This window comes from Muntiacus reevesi, chromosome 19 (genome assembly GCF_963930625.1).
Source record: "Muntiacus reevesi chromosome 19, mMunRee1.1, whole genome shotgun sequence".
NCBI classification, from domain to species: domain Eukaryota; kingdom Metazoa; phylum Chordata; class Mammalia; order Artiodactyla; family Cervidae; genus Muntiacus; species Muntiacus reevesi.
This window is the reverse complement of record NC_089267.1, coordinates 11,794,285-11,816,198: the sequence shown is the minus strand read 5'-3', so window position 1 is coordinate 11,816,198 and position 21,914 is coordinate 11,794,285. Positions and strand designations below refer to the sequence as shown.

The window sequence follows — 21,914 nt, the reverse complement described above, 5'->3', positions numbered from 1 at the left end:
TTCCTGGCAAGAGGCAGGAGAAGCCAAAGAGAGCAGAGGCGTTCATTTTTTGCAGACAGCCAGCCACTTGGCATCCGTGACAGATACACATTCTCCCAAAGGGACTGAACTGGGTGGGCAGAACAGCAGCAGCTCATTTAGTATGGATCCTGGATTGTTTGTGGGAATGAATCCTGGAGATACAAGTTGCTTTGGACACACTCTCAATTTTCCACCATCAGGAGAGAATGTGTACCATGGTCAGACTTTACAAATAAATTTTGGCAGGACAGCTGCAGCTCCCTGAAAGCACTCAGGCTCCCCATGTTCAGAACTCAACCTGCTTTGAAATAACAAAGAAGGACTCTTCTTTGACACAAAGTACAGAATAGGGATTGAAGCATCAATCATAAAAATAAGTCAAAACATTCAGCTGTATCTATACACCAAAGCAACAGATTCACACGATCAGCCAATTCTCATGTGATCTGTCTGGAACCCAGCCTGGCTTTTCAAATTCCACTCGCCACTTATAACACATCTCATGCTGAACACAGTCAAGTTCTGTATTAAGAAAAAATATCTCACAGTTTAATAGGCATGTGGATGAATAGGAAGAAAGAAAGAAAGAAATTATTCTGGGAGATTCCCTGGTGCCTCATCTGGTAAAGAAGCCATCTGTAATGCGGGAGACCTGGGTTCGATCCCTGGGTTGGGGAAGATCCCCTGGAGAAGGGAAAGGCTACCCACTCCAGTATTCTGGCCTGGGGAATTCCATGAACTGTATAGTCCATGGGGTCTCAAAGAGTCAGACATGACTGAGCAACTTTCACTTTCACTTTCACTGGCAAGAAAGAGAACTTAGCAACACAGTGATTGAAACAATGAGCGGGAGGTCTTGGAATCATTTTGTGGAACGTTGTCACCAAACCTGATTGCCCGAATGACGGTTTTCAGCGGTGGCGTGAGGTCCTCGACGGACACGTCACACTGGCATCCTTTGTCATCATACACGTCATCGGTGCCAAGCGCTGTGTCAGCTGCAGGAGAAAAGAGCCAGTCAGATGACAGCACAGTGGTGATTTTCTATTTTTATTTTTTTCCATTTATTTTTATTAGCTGGAGGCTAATTACTTTACAATATTACAGTGGTGATTTAAAACTCGTTCCCCAGTTGGTCTTCCATAGGGTGGGGGTCTCACAGACTCAGCTTATAAATCCATACGTATGAGGTTGCCAATTGCTTTCCCCAACATTATCCTTTCTCCTTTTTCTGCAAGCCCACCCATTTCACGTAACTTGACATGACTACCCTTCTGAACTGTCTGCCAGGGGACATGGGGCCGTCGACATCCTTTCTTCCCAGCGGTGGTGATGGATTTGTGCTCAACCACATTGCTCTTTTGCTCAGTTCTTTTGAAACTAATAGCCAGAGCTCAAAAAGCAGCTGTTTGGAGTTAGGAAAGCAGGTTTTGGACATCTAATGAACTGGCAACTAGACGGAGGTTGATGCCCACACCGTGACCCCAGGAGCCCCACACCCTGAACGAGGGTGCTGAGCGTCTGGCTCCAAGAACACTGTTTCCCTGTCAGTTACTCGACATGGACAGCTCAGGACAGAGCTTGCTGATAATGGCACGACTGAAGCTGAGAGCAGGTTCTCAGACAGGATAAGAAAGTCCATGCCTCAGAAACTGGGCAAAACAACTTTCAGCTTAATTGCAAAGTTTGGAAAAGGAAGCAGGGTTACAATAAACACCAATCAGTCAGGGCTTATGAAATTAATAAAGAATAGTCCCTTGGACAGCAAGATCAAACCAGTCAATCCAAAAGGAAATCAACCCTGCATATTCATTGGAAGAACTGATGCTGAATTTGAAGCTCCAATACTTTGGCCACCTGATGCGAAGAGCTGACTCATTGGAAAAGACCCTGATGCTGGGAAAGATTGAAGGCGGGAGGAGTAGGGGATGACAGAGGATGAGATGGTTGGAAGGCATCACCGACTCAATGGGCATAAGTTTGAGCAAGCTCCGGGACGTAGTGAAAGACAGGAAGCCTGGTGTGCTGCAGTTCATGGGGTCTCAAAGAGTCAGACACGACTGAGCGACCGAACACCACCACCAAGGGGCTAAAACTGCTTTCTGTCACCTTCTCTGCTCAGTGATCATCTGCTGCATCAAGGAAGAAGGAGACTTCGCCATGGGCCATCCAGGTCAGGATGTAAGTCCTGAATGGCTGTAAGAGGCCCATTTATCGGAGCAATGCTCACATCTGGAACTCAGCAGGTGCATCATTCAATTCAGTGATTCATTGTGTGTTTACTCGGTTTATTGTGTGCCAGGAGCGGAGTGGGGGAAAAGATGCAGATGAGTCTTCACAGCTTGTTCATGGTCCCTCTGGCCTTCTGGCCCCCAAGCTTCTTCCCATGGGGGTTCTCCAGAACCATGACCTCACAGTAATGATCATAATAACAACCACTTGCTGAAACGTATGCCAGACACTTAGACAAAACTTCTGCACGTGTTAGTTTTCTTATTTACAGCAACTGGACAAGTTGGTGATGATAAACCTGATTTTTAGATACTGCAATCGAGGCTACAAGAAGGTAAGTGCCTCATTCGAGGCCTCAGCAGTGGTCAGTGGAGCTGTTGTTGTTCAGTCTTTAAGTCGTGTCTGACTCTCTGTGACCCCGTGGACTGCAGCACACCAGGCCTCCCAGTCCATCACCAACTCCCAAAGTTAGAGCAAACTCATGTCCATCCAGTCAGTGATGCCATCCAACTATCTCATCCTCTGTCGTCCCCTTCTCCTCCTGCCTTCAATTTTTCCCAGCATCAGGGTCTTTTCCGATGAGTCAGTTCTTCCAATCATGTGGCCAAAGTATTGGAGCTTCAGCTTCAGCTTCAGCAACAGTCCTTCCAATGAATATTCAGGGTTGATTTCCTTTAGGATGGACTGGTTTGGCCTCCTTGCGGTGCAAGGGACTCTCAGGAGTCTTCTACAGCACCACAGTTTGAAAGTATCAATTCTTTGGCGCTCAACCTTCTTTCTGGTCCAACTCTTGCCCTCTGCATTGTGTCAGCAGTGTCAGGACTCACACAGAGGGGCGGCGGAGGCAGGAAAAATTCAGGAGAGCTCGGGGCACAGCCTGTCCCACTGGCTGGGGGACCCTCAGTGTCTCTCCGTGGAAGAGGGCCACCCTTCTAAGGAGAAGGCGCCCATCGACTCTGTGTTGATGGCTGGTTCTGACACCTCGAGGGCAGCCAGCCCAGTTGCCTTGGTTGACCTATTAACCCACATAACCACAGCCCTCTTAGCACACAAACTTCATGCCTGAAATTAAACAACATCCTTCCAGGAACTTTCCACATTTCTTCTTTCAGTTTGATCCCAACCTGCTCTTAATTGGGGGTAGTGGGTGGAATGTCTTGCTCCCAAATTCATGTCCACTCAGAACATTAGCATGTGACCTCATTTGTAATAAAGATCTTTGCAAGTCTTCGGCATTGCAGGCAGATTCTTTACCAACTGAGCCACCAGGGAAGCCCCCAGAGAGTTAAATAGTATAAAAGTCAGGGTCCTTTCATTATTATGAGGTTAATGGAAAACTTTTAAAGCAGGTAGTGCTGTCACAATAAGCACAGAAGTAGAGAGTGAGACTATAAAGTTCATACCGGATGCAAGCGGAACTGGGAAGATCTCTGACAACGATGAGACAGCCTTCTCCACCCCCATCCTGCACCCGGTGAGACCTGCATCTCTCAGTCTTGATTAGGGACAGGCTGGGCAGAGGGTGGGCGTCACTGTATCCAAGGCATCTAATTAGGGAATTTCATCACACCACTTACAACTTGATTATTCAAGGCATAAATTAAGCACTCGATCTTTAAAAAAAAAATAAAAAAGTTTTTCTTTTTGCAAGTTTGGTCAGAGCAAGCTAATAGGAAATAATCTTTACTGGCATGTGTTGAAGCAAGCACTGAGTTAGAAAAATTTCCCCCTTATTTCAAAGCCACAAAAATGGCGGGGAATGTTATCATTCTGATTCATAAGTATCTTGAGATACATACTCTTTCGAGTGAGGTTTAGAGCACATTAAATGTCTTTGTCATGATTCCTAGGGGATTAAAATCCTGCCTGACCTCTGACGCCCTAGATTGGCGGCGGGGGGCTGACATTCCAGCCACGGCTGGTTTGGAGCCACTCAATGACACCGCTGGTCCCCTGCCCTGATGACTGGGGAATGTGGTCATGGGAACAGAAGCTCACATGAGCAGATCTGAAAACCCCCGTCCTTAAGGGCCACGTGCCAGCAGAGTGAGGTGCCCCCCACACCCCGCTGCCGGCAGCTGAGCCTCCTGTGTCTTGAAGGCCTGACCCCTGCACGTCCCGTCTGTGCTGGGAGGAGAAGAAGCTGGAAACACAACCTTCTGTCTCTCCCACCTGCTCCGTCTTCTATTAATTAGCAAGTTCAAGATCTACTTTCAAATACTCTGTTCCCCCATATTTTGGAAACTGTATTCCTTAGCTTTTGGACAGAACCACTTGGGCCTTACAGACTAAAGAGAGAGAGGTGTAAAGAGAGCATCCTGGAAACTTCTGCTACATCCAAAGACCATTTTTCTGGTCCCACCATTAATGTTGCCATCAAGAAGCAGGTGTTTGTGAAAAAAAGAACCGGGAGTTTCTAGTTCCTTCTCTTGGTCTTCTGCTCTTACAGATTAGACTTCTTTGGCATTGCCTGATGAAATGATTACAATGGTTTTCAACCATGGCTGCACCTTAGACTCACCTGGGGAGTGCTTAAAAAAAACTCTCAATACCCGGACAGGCTGGAACCCAGGCCTCAGAGAGTTTATAAAAGCTCGCCGAGGAATCTGCGTGACTGGATGTGGAGAACAGTGCCCTCCCTGTCCCCCAGCCGAGCCTAGGCATGTGACTAGTCACCACTGGACTCAGACTCACCCCCGTGTCTCCCCTTGCACTACTAGCCTATTTCGCACAATTGAGACAATATGGGTGCTTCCCAAGACAACAGGAAATGATCACATCATGAAACAGAAAAAGAAATCCCTTACAAACTGGTGACTTGGGAACAAGTTTCGCCATCTTTTTGTCCAGCCTGGAGGTCTCCGAGTTCTGAATTCCAGTCACTGTTTTCCACCCTTCAGCCTTTGAGACCTGCTCTGCAGGCCATGACCTGTTCTCTTTCAAGGCAGTCATTAGCTTCACACACAAGGAACTATATTATGTCCAGAGACCAAAATAAGACCAAACCATCAAAACCTAACAGAAAATATTTGTTTCGTCAGTGGAGGAAATGATAAGGGCTTGATGTTTGGTCATTAGGAGAAATTATTAAGGAGACAGCGGACAGCCTTGGTCATGAATGCAGAAAATGTTACTACCTGAAATGGCCAATTATAAAGCAAAGGAAAATGCTGATCAGGAAAAGGTTGGAACCTATAAAAAAAAGCTTAATATTTACAATGTATAAGGAAACCTATTTGAACAGATCAAAATCCAAAATATAAACACACAAATAAGTCAGTCAAAAAAGACCACCAGTAGCAAAAAATGAAGCAAAGCTTGTCAACCTAATTTAGACCTAAAAAAATTAAAATTATTTGAAGGTATGGACTTAAAAATATAAATATACAAATAAGTCAGTCAACAAAGACCACCAGTAGCAAAAAATGCCAGAAAACATTTCAATCTAATTAGAACTAAAAAAAATTAAAATTACTTGAAGGTATGGACTTATATTTATTTAATAGCAAAAGAATAATTAACATTTAACAAAACTGAGGTGACACTGGCGCACTTTGATGTTGCCAGTGACAATGTAAGTCAGAACAAAATTTCATGGCAACGAAGAGTTTAAAAAAGTTAAAATCAGCAATCTTATAATTTATTATAATTTATTACCAGAGAAATGATCTTTGGAAAATAATTTCAAAAAGAAAATAAAGACAGGGCTTCCCTGGTGGCTCAGTGGTAAAGAACCCACCTGCCAATTCAATTCAGGAGACACGGGTGTGATCCCTGATCCGGGAAGATCCCACATGCCTCAGAGCAACTTAGCCCCAGTGCCAGACCTACGGAGCCAGTGCGCTAGAACCTGGGAGACACAACCACTGAGCCCACGTGCTCCAGCTACTGAAGCCTGGCTCCACAACAGGAGAAGGTACTGCAGAGAGATGTCCCCACTCACCACAACTACAGAAAAGCCCACGTAGTGACGAAGAACCAGGGCAGCCAGAAATAAAAAAAATTACAAAAAATAAAGATAACTTAATGTAATAACGACAGAGGATGAGATGGCTGACTCAATGGACACGAGTTTGAGTAAACTCCAGGAGTTGGTGATAGACAGGGAGGCCTGGGGTGCTGCAGTCCATGGGGTCACAAAGAGTCGGACATGCCTGAGCGACTGAACTAAACTGAACTGAACTGAAAAATGTTTATTGCATTATTGCCTCTTGCAGAGAGATAGTTATATAAATTTCAACATCCCAAATAGGAATCCATAAATTATAGTATTTGACCATGATGATGTACTACACAACTATGATAAAGATAATTATGAATAGTATATGATAGTATGAAAGTATCCTTAAATGTTTAGTAAAATTAAAATATTTGACCAAATCCTCTTGTTGATGATAACTATGTACAGTGATATATATAAAGAAAACAAGCTATAAGTGAATATGTAAAAAGGAAATTAGCTGTGTCAGGGCATGAGATTAGAGGTGATTTACAGCACTTTAAAAATTCTTTACAGAATTTAAAGATTTTTTTCCATTTCAAAAATAATATATGGTTTTGAAGAGTATTTGAAAAACAGGAAAACAATCAGAATGAAGAAAACAAAATCTTCCCAAGTTGCAGAACTTAAAGGAAATCACTAGTGTAACATGTTTCTTATAGTAAAAATGTGAGGGCTATGAGTTCATGATACATTTCAGAAATTTAAGTGAACCATGTAATGATTCTATTCCACTGCTCTATAAGGAACAAGCATTAAAATAGCCACTATCAATGGTGGTGATAACTAATTTACTACAACCCTTTATGAATTATAATTGATTTGCCAAGGGTTCCTTCCTTGCTACTTGTCTTTTGATTACCTTTTCCCCACTATCACCTCCTGACACCTTAAATATCATCCTAGAGTCTCCACTTTGGGCATGTGCTAATTCACAGGCATCTCCTTTAATCCAGCTAGTTTAGAATAATCACCTGGACCCTGATGCCCATGGCAAATTTTATTTTGCTATGTCCTTTGCAGGGACCTTTCTTCTGTTTTCTGCTGGGTGCTGCTAGGTCCTCAAGATGCCAATAAGAAACCCAAATAAAAAAAGAAAACAAAACGAAACTCCAGATGATATATGTTTTGTCCGAGACTTTTGCCTTTTCAAATAGTTTCTGTTTTTCTCTCATTATGACAGTAATACATGCTTACTCCAGAAACTTCAAAAATTTGAATTTTAAATTAAATCATGCAGAATGAGAAACATTTGTTTATAGCTCTAACACTCAGGCAAATCTGATTAAATTTTGGCCTCTTCCCCTCTAGAATCTTTTCCTTTGCATCAACTGATGTTTAATGTCAAAGTCAATTCCTCAGCACAGATTAGAAGTTGAATTGCTGGTTGCCATGGAGGGGGGAGCTTTGTTTTGATAGCTCAAAAGCCCTCATTCAACATCTTATTACGTGGAGTTTCATCTCATGCTGCAGCCACACCGGAAGACACACAGTTCCTCACGGTAGTGTCTGAGCATTATCACCTGTGGCTGCTCTCCCAAGGGCCACCCTCTGCACGGCCCACTCTCCTTTCCCTTTTTTTTTCTTGGCTAGCAATTTGTAGATGCTCAATTTGCAGTGAGCAGATGACTCTATACAGAGAGCAACAGAAAAGCAAGGAGTGTCTCAAAATGAGAAGAATGAGGAGAACATCAGAATACTTATAATAAATCACTTACATTTCAGCATGCATAGAATTTTTGTGCCATGTTGAAAACTAGCATTTGATTTTGCAGTTTGCTTTGCCACTTCAGTCATCTTAGACTCTTTGTGACCCTGTGGACTGTAGCCCACCAGGCTCCTCTGTCCATGGGATTCTTCGAGCAAGAATACTGGAGCGGGTTGCCATGTCCTCCTCCAGGGGATCTTCCCGACCCAGGAATTGAAGCGAAGTCTCCTATGTCTCCTACATTGGCAGGCAGGTTCTTTACAACTAGCACAACCTGGGAAGCCCGTTTGCAGTTGAGCAATTCCTATTTAATTTGAGTTATCCGAAGCAAAGAGAATGAGGGCAGAAGGGCAGAGTTTGAAACCTCAGACCCAGCTTTCCAACTAACGAGCCTTTCAAGAGTCTTCGACATCTGGGAAATGCAGCCTGACCCCCAAGACTGACTCTGCCCTGTCTCCTGTTCTGGGTACAAACTCTTATATTTCTTGTTAGGTTGCTGTTAACAAGCCCTTTCCTTGGCAGACAGTGAGCTGTGAGGGTGTGGACCACATTCTTCACCCTACGCATCCATCATCCCTGTATCTTCTCATCCAGGTCCCTGCTACCCCCAGAACACTCAGGGACATGTTCGCTTTCTGAGGGAAGCATTTCCTTTTGACTTCAATAAAGTCTGGATGTAGGATTTTAGGACTGGACTTGGGCCTATCATTTGTTGGGTCCTAGTGTGTGGGATGGTGCACAGGGTGAGCTGTACTTTAATCTATCACACTGATTGGATATACTGTGCTCATTTTAGAGATGCAGGAGCTGCAGCTCCCCGTGAAAAATGATGGAGGTGGGACCTTTAAAACGGGGCTGGAGCAGCCATCCTGAGGGAACTGCCTCATGTCCTGTTTTCTGACCTGGTGAACTGGGCTGAACTGCCAGCATCTCAAGAAGTCGGCAAGGATGAGAAAATCACCCATTGAGGGGACTTAGGAAAATGAATGTTTACCTTGTGGCTGTTTTGACTGACTATTCAGTGGAGTGTGAATCTTGTTCTGCTTGTAAGCACCAAGTGACTCTTCTTAAAAACAACATACCTCATCATCTTTCTTCTTTTTTTTCCTTTTCATTAAAAATCCCAATTTCATCAGGTCTCCTGTAATCAGAGTATTACCTGTGTTTCTACCCGAATTTTTGCTGTTACTCAGTTGTTAAGTCATGTCTGACTCTTTGCTATCCCATGGACTGCAGCATGGCAGGCTTCTCCATCCTTCACTATTTCCCAAAGTTTGCTCAGATTCATGTCCATTGAACTGGCAATGCCATCTAACCATTTCATTCTCTGCTGCCCCCTTTTCCTTTTGCCTCAGTCTTTCCAAGCATCACAGTCTTTTCCAATGAGCCCATTTTTCATATCAAGTGGACAAAGTATTTGAGCTTCAGCTTCAGCATCAGTCCTTCCAGTGAATATTCGGAGTTGATTTTCATTAGGACTGACTGGTTCTATCTCCTTGCAGTTCAAGGGACTCTCAGGGTCTTCTCCAGAACCACAATTCAAAAGCATTAATTGTTTGGTGCTCAGCCTTCTTTATGGTCCAACTCTTACATCCACATATGACTGCTGGAAAAACCATGGATTTGACTGTACAGATCTTTTTTGGCAAACTGATGTCTCTCCTTTTTAATATGCTGTCTAGGTTTGTTATAATTTTCTTTCCAAGGAGCAATCATTTTTAAATTTATGGCTGCAGTCACTGTCCGTGGTGATTTTGGAGACCATGAAAATAAACTCTGTCACTGCTTCCACTTTTCCCCTTTCTATTTGCCATGAAGTGATGGGGCCAGATACCATGATCCTAGTTTTTTGAATGTTGAATTTTAAGCCAACTTTTTCACTCTGCTCTTCCACCTTTATCAAGAGGCTTTTTAGTTCCTCTTCACTTTCTGCCATTAGAATGGTATCATCTACATATTTAACGTTGTTGATATTTCTCTGGCAATCCTGATTCCAGCTTGTGATTCATTTAGCCTGGCATTTGGCATGATTTATCCTGCATATAAGTTAAATAAGCAGGGTGACAATATACAGCCTTGACATACTCCTTTCCCGATTTGGAACCAGTCAGTTCCATGTCTGATTCTAACTGTTGCCTCTTGACCTGCATACAGCTTTCTCAGGAGATAAGTAAGATGATCTGATATTCCCATCTTTTTAAGAATTTTCCTCAGTTTGTTGGGATCCACAAAGTCAAAGTCTTTCAAGGAGCCAATGAAGCAGAAATATATGTTTTTCTGGAATTCTCTTGCTTTCTCTATGATCCAGTGAATGTTGGCAATTTGATCTCTGGTTCCTCTGCCTTTTCTAAACCCAGTTTGTACATGTGGAAGTTCTCAGTTCGCCTAGTGTTGAAGCCTAGCTTGAAGGATTTTGAGCATAACCTTGCTAGCATATGAAATGAGCACAACTGGATGGTAGTTTCAACATTCTTTGGCATTGCCCTTCTTTGGGATTAGAATGAAAACTGATCTTTTCCAGTTCTGTGGCCACTGCTGAGTTTTCCAAATTTGCTGACATAATGAATGAAGAAATTTGACAGCATCATCTTTTAGGATTTGAAATAACTCAGTTGGAATTCCATCACCTCCACTAACTTTGTCCATAGTAATGCTGCCTAAGGCCCACTTGACTTCACACTCCAGGATGTCTGGCTCTAGGTGAGTGGCCACACCACCGTGGTTATCCAGGTCATTAAGACCATTTTTGTATAGTTCTTCTGTGTATTCTTGCCACCGTTTCTTAATCTCTTGCGCTTCTGTTAGGTCCTTACCATTTCTGTCTTTTATTGTGCCCATCCTTATATGAAATGTTCCCTTCTCTTCTTGAAGAGATCTCTAGTCTTTCCCATTCTATTTTGTTCCTCTATTTCTTTGCATTATTCAATTAAGAAGGCATTCTTATCTTCCTTGCTGTTCTCTGGACTCTGCATTCAATTGGGTGTATCTTTCCCTTCCTCCCCTGCCTTTCACTTCTTTTCTTTCCTCAGCTCTTTCTAAAGCCTCCTCAGAAAGCCACTTTAGCATTTTGCATTTCTTATTCTTTGGGATGGTTTTGGTCACTGCCTCCAATACAATGTTATCAGCCTCCATCCATATTTCTTCAAGCACTCTGCCTACCAGACCTAATCTTGTGAATCTATTCATCACTTCCACTGTATAATCATAAGGAATTTGATTTAGGTCATGCCTGAATGGCTTAGTGGTTTTCCCTACTTTCTTCAATTTAAGGCTGAATTTTGCAACAAGGAGTTCATGATCTGAGCCGTAGTCAGCTCCAGGTCTTGTTTTTGCTGACTGAACAGAGCTTCTCCATCTTTGGCTGCAAAGAATATTATCAATCTGACTTCATTATTGACCATTTTGTGAGGTTCATGTGTAGAGTCATCTCTTGTGTTGTTGAAAAAGGGTGTTTGCTATGACCAGTGTGTTCTCTTTGACAAAATTTTGTTAGCTTTTGTCCTGCTTCATTTTGCATTCCAAGGCCAAATTTGCCTATTTCTCCAGGTATTGCTTGACTTCCTACTTTCGCAGTCCAGATTCCTATGATGAAAAGGACATTTTTTTGTGTGTGTGTTAGTTCTAGAAGGTCTTGTAGGTCTTCATAGAACCCGTTACCTTCAGCTTCATCAGCAACAGTAGTTGGGGCATAGACTTGGATTACTGTGAATGATTTGCCTTGGAAGCAAACTGAAGTCATGCTGTCTGTTTTTGAGACTCCACCCAAGTACTGCATTTCAGATTCTTATGTTAATATGAGGGCTACTCAATGTCTTCAAAGGGATTCTTGCCTACAGTAGTAGATATAGTGGTCATCTGGATTAAATTCGCCCATTCCTATTCATTTTAGTTCACTGATTTCTAAGAGGTTGATGTTCACTCTTGCCATCTCCTCCTTGACCATGTCCAATTTGCCTCGATTCATGGACCTAACATTCCAGGTTCCTATGCAGTATTGTTCTTTACAGCATTAGACTTTGCTTTCACCACTAGATACATCCACAGCTGAGTGTCACTTCTGCTTTGGCCCAGCTGCTTCATTCTGGAGCAATTAGTAACTGCTCTCTAGTAGCATGCTGGACACCTTCCTACCTGAGGGGGCTCATCTTCCAGTGTCATTTCCTTTTGCCTTTTAATTCTGCCCATGGGGTTCTCGCAGCAAGAATGCTGGAGTGGTTTGCCATTCTCTACTCCAGTGGACTACGTTATGCCAGAACTCTGACTATGACCCTCAGTCTTGGGTAGCTCCTGATAGCAGGGATCACAGCTTCACTGAATTATAGAAGATCCTTCACCACCACAAGGCTATGATCCGTGAAGGGGGACATACCTGAATATATGTACCCAAGTTGCAATTCTTTGATCCCTTTGTTTTCCCTGTTTTTTTGTGTGTGTGTTTTTTTTCCAGGGTGACATCCATAAGGTTAGATGACGTGTCAAGACACAGAGTAATTAAGGGTAAAGCAGTCCTTTGAAAATTGAGATCACGTCTCCCTGCACACCAATCTCCCGATTTTTTCCAGACTAAAAGTCCAAAGCTTCACCAGGCCTGCAGGATCCTGAGTGCTGGCCTCTCCCATACCTTCCCATCAGCTCCCTCCAGAGAGCTTTCTCCAGACCTGGGGTTACTCCTGCACTTCACACCCTGGGCTCCCTTTGGGGATGCTCCCTCCAGATGTCCTGGGAGTTTCCCCACTCCTGAGGTCTCTGTTTAGCCTCATGTTTCCAGGAGGACCTCTTGGACCACCTCATCCAAGGCTTCCTGCTACCCCCCCCCCTCGTATGTAGCTCCTTAGTCACCTTACCCCCACTGCCCCCCATAGCACTCGTCACCTTCCAACATACTAAACAATTTACTAGTTTGTGTTCATTATCTATCTTCCTGTGCTAAATTGCTTCAGTTGTGTCTGATTCTGTGTGACCCCATGGACTGTAGTCTGCCAGGCTCCTCTGTCCATGGGATTCTCCAGGCAAGAATACTGGAGTGGATTCCCTCCAGTGGATTCCCATGCCCTCCTCCAGGGGATCTTTCCTACCCAGGGATAGAACCTGTGTTTCTAACATCTCCTGCATTGGCAAGCATGCTCTTTACCACTGGCCACCTGGGAAGCCTAGAGTGTAATCTTGTTCTCTGGTTATCTCAAGAGCCTGGGGTGAAGGACAGGGTTAAGCAATCTAGTATTTACCAAGGGGACCAGTCAGGGTGAGTGATACCTCCAACTCTGAAATCTGACTGATCTCAAAGTTTAGCTCATCAGCTAACCTCTGGATTTTTTTTAATGAACTCTCATGACTAGATACACTTTTGAGATCCTACTGTGAAAAACAAAAAATCCAAGTTTTTCTCATAGCATTTAATTGCTATAGGATTTTCAAATAGGATTTTCTCCCAGTGATCCACAAAAATATTTGAGGTAAAGTAAGTGTAAAGTAAAAGAATGAATAACTTCTATAGTAGAACTCAGGAAATGTCTGTTGAATAAATACTGTATACTGAGCTTTTATTTTAGGTTGAAATGCAACCTGTTGGTGCACTTTAAATTCTTGAGTCTATAAATTTACAATCAGTAAATAACAGAAGAATTTTACAGCCAGTACAACAAGCAAGAGCACATCCTCTATATTCACATAACAAAGAAGCCGATCCGGATTCACTTTCCTCTTCAAGAGCAATCTCTGGGAATGGAATGTTAATATATTACAGTGACACACACGAGAATTCATGTGGCACTTTTGGATCCTCACTTCCTTACGCTTTTCCAAATGTGCTGTACAGTGTTAGGACCGCAGGGACAAAGTGGGAGATTTCAGTCCTTTGACTATTGTTCACTCTATTCTATATCTTAGGAGATTTGGAGTAAATAGCTTAGAAGTGAGGTTTTATTAAGAATTAGGACACCATCTAACTGAATTCTGATAGAAATAAAATATAATGCTATAAGGAAATTATTCCATTTGTGAACATATTCTCATGAATTTTCTTTCTAGGCTGTATAGTATTAGGAAAATATTTGAAAAAAGTTGCTTTTATTGAAAGAAGTCCCAGTATTCATATCTGTTGCCGTTGACATATATTAGTTTCAAAATAAACTATCCTTGTCCTATAAAGCAACATTCTAGTTAAAGAGCTAATTTTAATATTTTGAACAGGTAATTGGATTTTCCTATGTATTTTTACCAAAATAGATGCAAATGCTGCTAGCACAATTGAAGATTATATATTGATAGAGAATACATAATTTAGTTGTGCTTGATGTTTGTTGTATTTTTTGGTGTTATAACATTCTCTATGTGAAGGAGAAAATTTGGGACCAAAAATAAAGTTGTAATATCCACAGCAGAAATGAAGAGATACATTCAAATACACTAGTAGAGAAGGTGCAGCTTACTTTCTTTTTCCTGCCTAAAAACAGTTATATCTAGATTATCCCGTGACTATCACATTCTGAAAGTATGGCTGTATACACCATGAACATGGCTGTATATACCTTCAGCTCCGTGGAAGACTTTCACAGTAAAGAGAAAATGCGATTGGCTTTTGACTGGACCTGACAACTTTGCTGTTGGCATGGCCTAGCATCAATTTCCAAATCTGATCTTCATACACAATAAGAAATACACATACATACACACACAACACAGAAGTTCCTTTGTGGGTTAAGATGGTAGAATGAACACAAACATCTAATCTTGACTTCTCTAAAAATCTCATTAAAAGTATAGTGATGAGATGCTTTTGAAGAAGACATAAACCTGTAACAGGAAGAGAGGAGGCAGCAGCGACATAATTTTGAAAGTAGGAAGGCAGATGGGCAAGCTGGGTAGCTGGTGAGCTGATCCCAGAGAGAAACCGCAGCTAAGGCTGGGAAAAGTTGAGAAGCAACAACACTCACACCTCAGACCAGTCAGGACCTGGCAGAACCCGCAAGGTAACAGATGAGGAAGGTGGTGTACAGTCTGCCTGATTCCGCTTCTCTTCCCACAGGATACTAGCTGCAGGGCTTCAAGTGAGGGGACCTCAGGGGTGGGTGTTGGGTAACCAGATACAGCCCAGATGTAGAGAACCCACTAGCAACTGGTCACCATCACAATGGCAGCAGGATCTCACCTCCAGTAAGAGTCTGGAGATGTTCCCTCTGGGGACTTTGATCGGCTCAAGAAGAAAGAGTTGAAGGTAAGTGACAGACTTTATTTTCTTGGGCTCCAAAATCACCACAGACAGTGACTACAGCCAGGAAACTAAAAGATGCTTGCTACCCTTGGAAGAAAAGCAATGACAAACCTAGACAGTATTGAAAAGCACAAAAGTCTGTAGAGTCAAAGCTATGGGTTTTCCAGTAGTCATGGATGGAAGTGAGAGGTGGACCATAAAGGAGACTGAGTACCGAAGAACTGGTGCTTTCAAACTGCGGTGCTGGAGAAGACTTGAGAGTCCCTTGGACAGCAAGGAGATCAAACCAGTCAATCCTAAAGGAGATCAGTCCTAAATATTCATTGGAAGGACTGATGATGAGGCTGAAGCTCCAATACTTTGTCCACCTGATGCGAAGAGCTGGGAAAAGACCCTGATGCTGGGAAAGACTGAAGGCAGGAGGAGAAGGGGATGACAGAGGATGAGATGGTTGGATGGCATCACTGCCTCAAGGGACATGAGTTTGAGCAAGCTCCAGGAGATGGTGAAGGACAGGGAAGCCTGGCGTGATGTAAACCATGGGGGTGTAAAGAGTCAGACATGACTGAGCGGCTGAACAACAACTAACCTCAGAGTTTCTCCAGGAGAAGACTGACCCAGATCAACCCACAGGGAAGGTCAAGCTGACTGACACTGGCCATACGCTGAGAAATTCTAGTCACCCTCGTGAGAGCCAATACTTCAGTACGAGAAGAAATATCTGACGTATTAGTGAATTCAAAGAGATCAAAATCAACCCAAAATGAAGTAAAAGAAAATACTGTCATCAAAATCTTCACAGAGATAAGGCAGGATATCGTAAGTATGAAACAAGAAAAGGGACACAGTAAACAAGGACAGCAACAATGAAGAACCTTAGAAATGACAGGTTTGGATGATAAAGTTGGCCAGAATGCCCAGAAAATAGAACAAAAAGACAAAGAGGTAGAAAATGGGAGAAGAAGGTCAGAAGGCCAGTCCCCATACCCTGCCTCTAAATGATGAATTTTCATGAGATATCAGAGAAGATGAAGGAAGAGCTCATTAAACACACACACACACACACACACACACACACACACACACACACACACACCATTCTAGAACGGAAGGTCATGATTCACCAGCTTGAAATGACTCCTTGAATCTCCACTATAGTAGATAAAAATACACCCATACCCAGGAACTTCATTATGAAAATTTACAACACTAGGGTAAAAGTGGATCATACAAAATTCCAAACATAAAATGAGCAGCATTCATCACTGGTCACCTGCAAACATCACAATGGCTCTGGACTTAATATTCCTGAAAATGAGCATATCAGAGTGCAATGCCCTCACAATTCCAAAGGACATTATTTCTGGCCTAAAAGTATATTTCAAGTCAACCTCTCAAGCAGCAAGAAGACGGAAAAAAGTCATTTTCTGACATGCAAGATCTCAAACAATATTGTTTTCCTTTTTCTCAAATATTGTTTGCTTTTTCTCAAGAATGTCCTGGATGATGTACCCCATCAAAATGGGGGCATAAATCAAGAGTGAGGACAACCCTGGTCCAACAGACACAGCAGGAATCACAGGATGAGGGTGAAGGAAGCCCTGGTGGTCACTGTGGGCCAGGTGGAGGGGATTCCATCCACGTAAGACTGGAGTGACCCGTGCACATTGATAGAAGTCAGTGCTACGTCTCCCATCAAGAAAGACAAAGTCATGGGCCCCTGTAGGCTGGAAACACAGTTTAGAAGAAAATCAGAAGGAAGTCAGAGCTGATGTCTGCAGCGGGCTTGGCAAGCAGCCAGCCCAGCTGAAAGGAGGACAGGGTGTCTGTGAAAAACCACAATGGAACTGGGTTGTTTAGCTGATACAGTGGACCTTGCACATGTTTTTACTGAAGGATGACTGGCAGATGTGGGAAGAGTTATGAAAGCAATGCCGGCAAGAAACAGGGCATTCATTTACCATTGGAGAAGCAAGTAGTGGTAATACAGCATAATACACAGGCATAACGTAAATGATGAGTTTTAACTTATAAAAACTTAGGGAATGATGGCAGGCTCTGCAGAAGGGCAACAGGGAAAAAAAGAGCAAAACCTTCATTTACTAGAATTTTAAGTTAATAGAAAATGTTCAAAATTGATTAATCAGAAGTTAGTTGCATGCACGTACTATTGCAAAAAAAAAAACCACTGGTAAGTATCAGAAGAAACAATGGAAAAATAGAAATGGTTGTTTCCAGGAAGGAGGTCTGCAGGGTAGAGTGGGAGAGTTGAGACAAGTGGGAGAGCTCTTTATATCAGGACAGATATAAAGAGTTTATGTTGTTTGACTTTTATTATTTTAAACTTTCAATTTTGTTAGTCGCAGCTGCAAATTCAAGCATGTAATTGTGGAGCCACATGCAGTTGCAAGAAATAACCCTGGGTTCCTGTGTACCCTTTACCCCGTTCCCCCCAATGATAACATCTTGCAGAGCTGCAGTGCAGCCAGGATGCTCACACTGATACAGTCGTGATATGGCTCCATCACCACCAGGAGTTCCTGTGCTGACCTTTCACAGACTCATTCTCCCTCCCATCACCCACCCGCCATGACTCCTAGCCACCACTAATCTCATTTCCATTTCTACAATTTCATCATTTCGAGAATGTTATATAAATGGAATCATATGGCGTGCAACCTTTTGAAACTGGCCTGTTTTCTACTCAGCGTAATTCCTTCAAGATTCAGGCAAGTGGTACACAGCAAAAGCTTTTGCACCTTTAAGGCTGGAGAGAATCTGATACATGGGTACTAGAGTCTGTTTAACCATTTACCTCCCGAATAGCATCTGTGTTGCTTCTAGTTTTTGGTTATTATGAATAAAGATGCTATGAACATTGATGCACAAGGTTTCTATGAATAAAACTTTTCATTTCTCTAGGATAAGTGCAGAAGAATACAATTTCTTGGTCATGCAGTAATTGCATACTTAGTTTTATAAGAAACTACCAAGTTGTTTTCCTGAAGGACTGTATCATTCTACATTCCCACAAGCAACATATGAGAACTCCTTCCTCTATATCCTCTCCAGCATCTTCTATTATTGCTACATTTTATTTTGGTTATTCTGATAGGTGTGTAGTGATATCTTCTGTAGTTTTAATTGACACTTTCCTAGTAGCAAATGAATATAAACATCTTTTCATGTGCTTATTTGACATCTCTATACCTTCTTCACCGAAATGTCTGTTTCTGTCTTTTGCTCCTTTTTCTAATGCAATTTTTCATTTTTTTTTTAACTGTTGAATCTTGAATCTCCTTATCTATGTGGGACATATGGTTTGTAAATAATTTCTTTCAGTCTGCAACTTGGCTTTTCATCCTCTTAATAAGGTAGTTTGCAGAGCAAACATCTTAAATGTTTCTGATATCTACTTTGTCAATTTTCTTATCATGGGTTGTGGTTTTTTGCTTAGCTCCAGATCCTGAAGATTTTCTCTTCTGTTTTTTCTAAAAATCCTATAGCTTTATGTTTTCTATTTAACTCCATGATTCATTTTGTGTTAATCTGTATTATTTGACTTTTATAGCTAGGCAAATTTATTACTTTGGTAAAATAAGAATTCTTTGAAAACTATCTCAAAGGCTCAAAAAACATCTAAAAGGCTCATGAAATAGTATGACTCCTACTACTTGTGACACATCCTATTTCCTGTTCTATCTCACCTCACCCATTTACCCCAAATCTCCCTACCTACCCTGAGTGTGACCTCATTACCCTCCACCATAGATTGGAAAGGCCGGAAGACACAGTCTTTTCATCTGGTTCACACTCCCAGTTTTCATTGTTCGTTGTTATTGTTCAGAAGTCATGTCCAACTTTTTATGACCCTATGGACTGCAGCACACCAGGCCTCCCTTTCCTTCACCATTTCCCAGAGTTTGCTCAAACTCATGTCCATTGAGTCAGTGATGCCATCCAACCATCTCATCCTCTGTCATCCCCCTCTCCTCCTGCCTTTAATCTCTCCCAGCATCAGGGTCTTTTCCAATGAAGTTGGCTCTTCGAATCAGGTGGACAAATTACTGGAGCTTCAGCTTCAGCTTCATCATGAGTCCTTCCAATGACTATTCAGGGATGATTTCCTTTAGGATGGACTGATTTGATCTCCTTGCAGTCCAAGTGACTCCCAAGAATCTTCTCCAGTACTTCAGTTTTACATCTCTTCCTTATTTCTTCTTTTATAACTTCTCCATCATCAGTTCCATCTCAGATGTTTAAAAAAATCACCACTGCTCTTTGGCACAAAAGATAAAAACTCTTACTTGTCCCTTTCACGTGCTTCCCTATCACATGACACAGAAGTGTGCGTGTGTGTGTGTGCAGCCTCACAAAAGTTCTAAGTGTGAGAGCGGCTCCACACCAGCTGAAACAGTTCAAGCCTGGGGAATGAGGGTCACTCTCATGGCTTTCTCTTTAAAGTTTCCATAGTCACCTCAGAATTAGGACACCACATCCCTATTCTTCCAAAAACTGCATTCTTTTTTTTTTCCCCCTCTGTGGACATTTTGTTAGCAATCATCACTTCAATGACATTTATCACTGCTGGAAAACATTATCTCTCACCTCCCTGCTCATCCTACTTGAACGCAAGTCACAACCAATTTTAGGCACCAATATTACAAAACTACATTCTTGGTAACCTCCTAAAGTATGAGTTATCTTTAACTTCTGTACAAATTCAGCACACAACTGGTGATTCCCAGGAAGGTAAAACATACTATGCACAATGCCTGCCGACCACGGGAATCTTGAATGGGGAATTCAGTCAAAGTGGTAATCTGTGTTTACCAAAAATCTGTGTTTACTAACCAGCACTCCTGCAATTTGGAAAATCTGATTTTTGTTGTGTTTGTTCTCAGGCTTGCTAATTAGCAACATTCGGAAATACTAATTTACTCTAATGAGAGATCCATTATGTAAGACACTTGAGCACTTTCTCTGTAAGATCAAAGATCCCTGTCACACTGATTGAGTAGATAACGCAGGCATTAGCAGCATCTTAAATTTATGTTAACTATGATACAAATTTCTCTCAGTTCTCTATTAAGGATTGTCAATTAACCTTACTTACTGGTTAGCAGAAATGCTCGGCAAAATTTCCTGGATAGCTCCTGACACTTAATTAAAAGAGGTCTTTCTGTTTTGTGTGATGATTCGAAGCACTGGAGAGTGTTCAAAAATGATTAACATGGTCTCTACTGCTGAAATTGCTGATCACACCATAATAGTGCCTAGCTAACTGCCCATATAGAGAAGATGAAAAAATACTTTAAAAATTCTTTTTAACTGCACAGGTTACTATATTCACCATCTTTATTGAAAGGGTAACACTGGAGTATGTTTCTATACTTCTTTTAAAGTTATTGCAACTATAAGGCAACAGAGAATTTTCATTATCTTAAAAACCACTCAAATACCGTTTATTGAATACCCCAGCATTCAGTGATTCAGCAATAAACAATTTTAATAATAATATCGCATCCTGTGCTTCAGCAATCTCATTTGTGTGGGGGCTTTTTATAATCCCGAAGCAATTTCTGTCAAGAGGGTGGATGGATTCACTACAAATAAATATTAAATCATTTACTCGTTCATTATGTTAATTATTCATTCACAATTAATATTTTTTATTTTGAGCAACTATTATGGGCCATGTACTGCCATATAGTAAACTATTATGTCTTGTCATATAGTAAACAAACACTTCTCTTCCAGAACAAATGAATTATTTCTGTCGTCTTTAATAAAAGCAATGATCCATAATAAAAAATAGTTTGAGATAAAGTAAGGATGACTAATTTCTTTCTGTGATTATATAAATTATTTAACAGGAAGATTTCTAAAACTCACTATAAGGAATAGAAAAATAAAGTTTGTATGATCAATATAATTTTACACTTTCATTTGCCATTGACAGGTTTCCCTGGTGGCTTACATAGTAAAGAATCTGCTAGAAATGTGGAAGATGGGTTTGATCCCTGGGTCAGGAAGAGCCCCTGGAGAAAGGAATAGCTACCCACTGTAGCGTTTTTGCCTGAAAGATCCCACGGACAGAGGAACCTGGGGGGCCACAGTCAATGGGGCTGCAAAGAGTCGGACACAGCTGAGTGACCAACACTTTCACTTTCCTGCCATTGATAGAAATTGCCGTCAGGGACTTCTCTGGTGGTCTAGCGGTTAAGAATCTGCCTTGTAATACAGGGGACTTGGGTTCAATGCCTGGTTGGGGAACTACGATCCCACACGCTGTGGGGCAGCTAAGCCCACAGACTGCAACTGCTGAGCCTGTGCACTCTAGAGCCCACGCTCTGCAAGAGAGGCCTGTGCCGCAGTGAAGACTGAAGGCAGCCAGAATTTAAAGAGGAAAAGAAAAGAAATTGCCATGAAGTACTGGAAGAAACGAAAACAGGAAAGTTAATCAAGCCCAGCACATTAACTGATTAAAATTAATGTCGAAATTAGCATTAATGGATTAACAAATAGTAGCAATACATTCAATGCATTGAAGACCTATTCTGTGTTGGGCAAGAATATTACATGCATTACATTATTACATCTCATTAGATCACCAACAAGTCTATTAGGGAGGTTTATTCTTTCTACTTTAGAAAAAGAATGAATGCAAGCACAGTGAGATTAAGTCGGTGACCTCCTCTCAGCCAAACTTCTGGGGGCTGTTCGATTTGAAACGAGTTTTC

General features: G+C 41.9%; 1 protein-coding gene across 2 annotated transcripts in view; it reads right to left on the bottom strand.

The window, feature by feature from the left end:
- Nucleotides 1–21,914, bottom strand: part of KCNQ5 (potassium voltage-gated channel subfamily Q member 5) — a 592,302-nt gene that overhangs the window by 25,174 nt on the left and 545,214 nt on the right. For both annotated transcript variants that reach the window (XM_065911591.1, XM_065911592.1), the window contains one exon: nt 911–1,019. In XM_065911591.1, the coding sequence (XP_065767663.1) occupies nt 911–1,019 (109 nt within the window). The remainder of the gene's footprint in view (nt 1–910; nt 1,020–21,914) is intronic.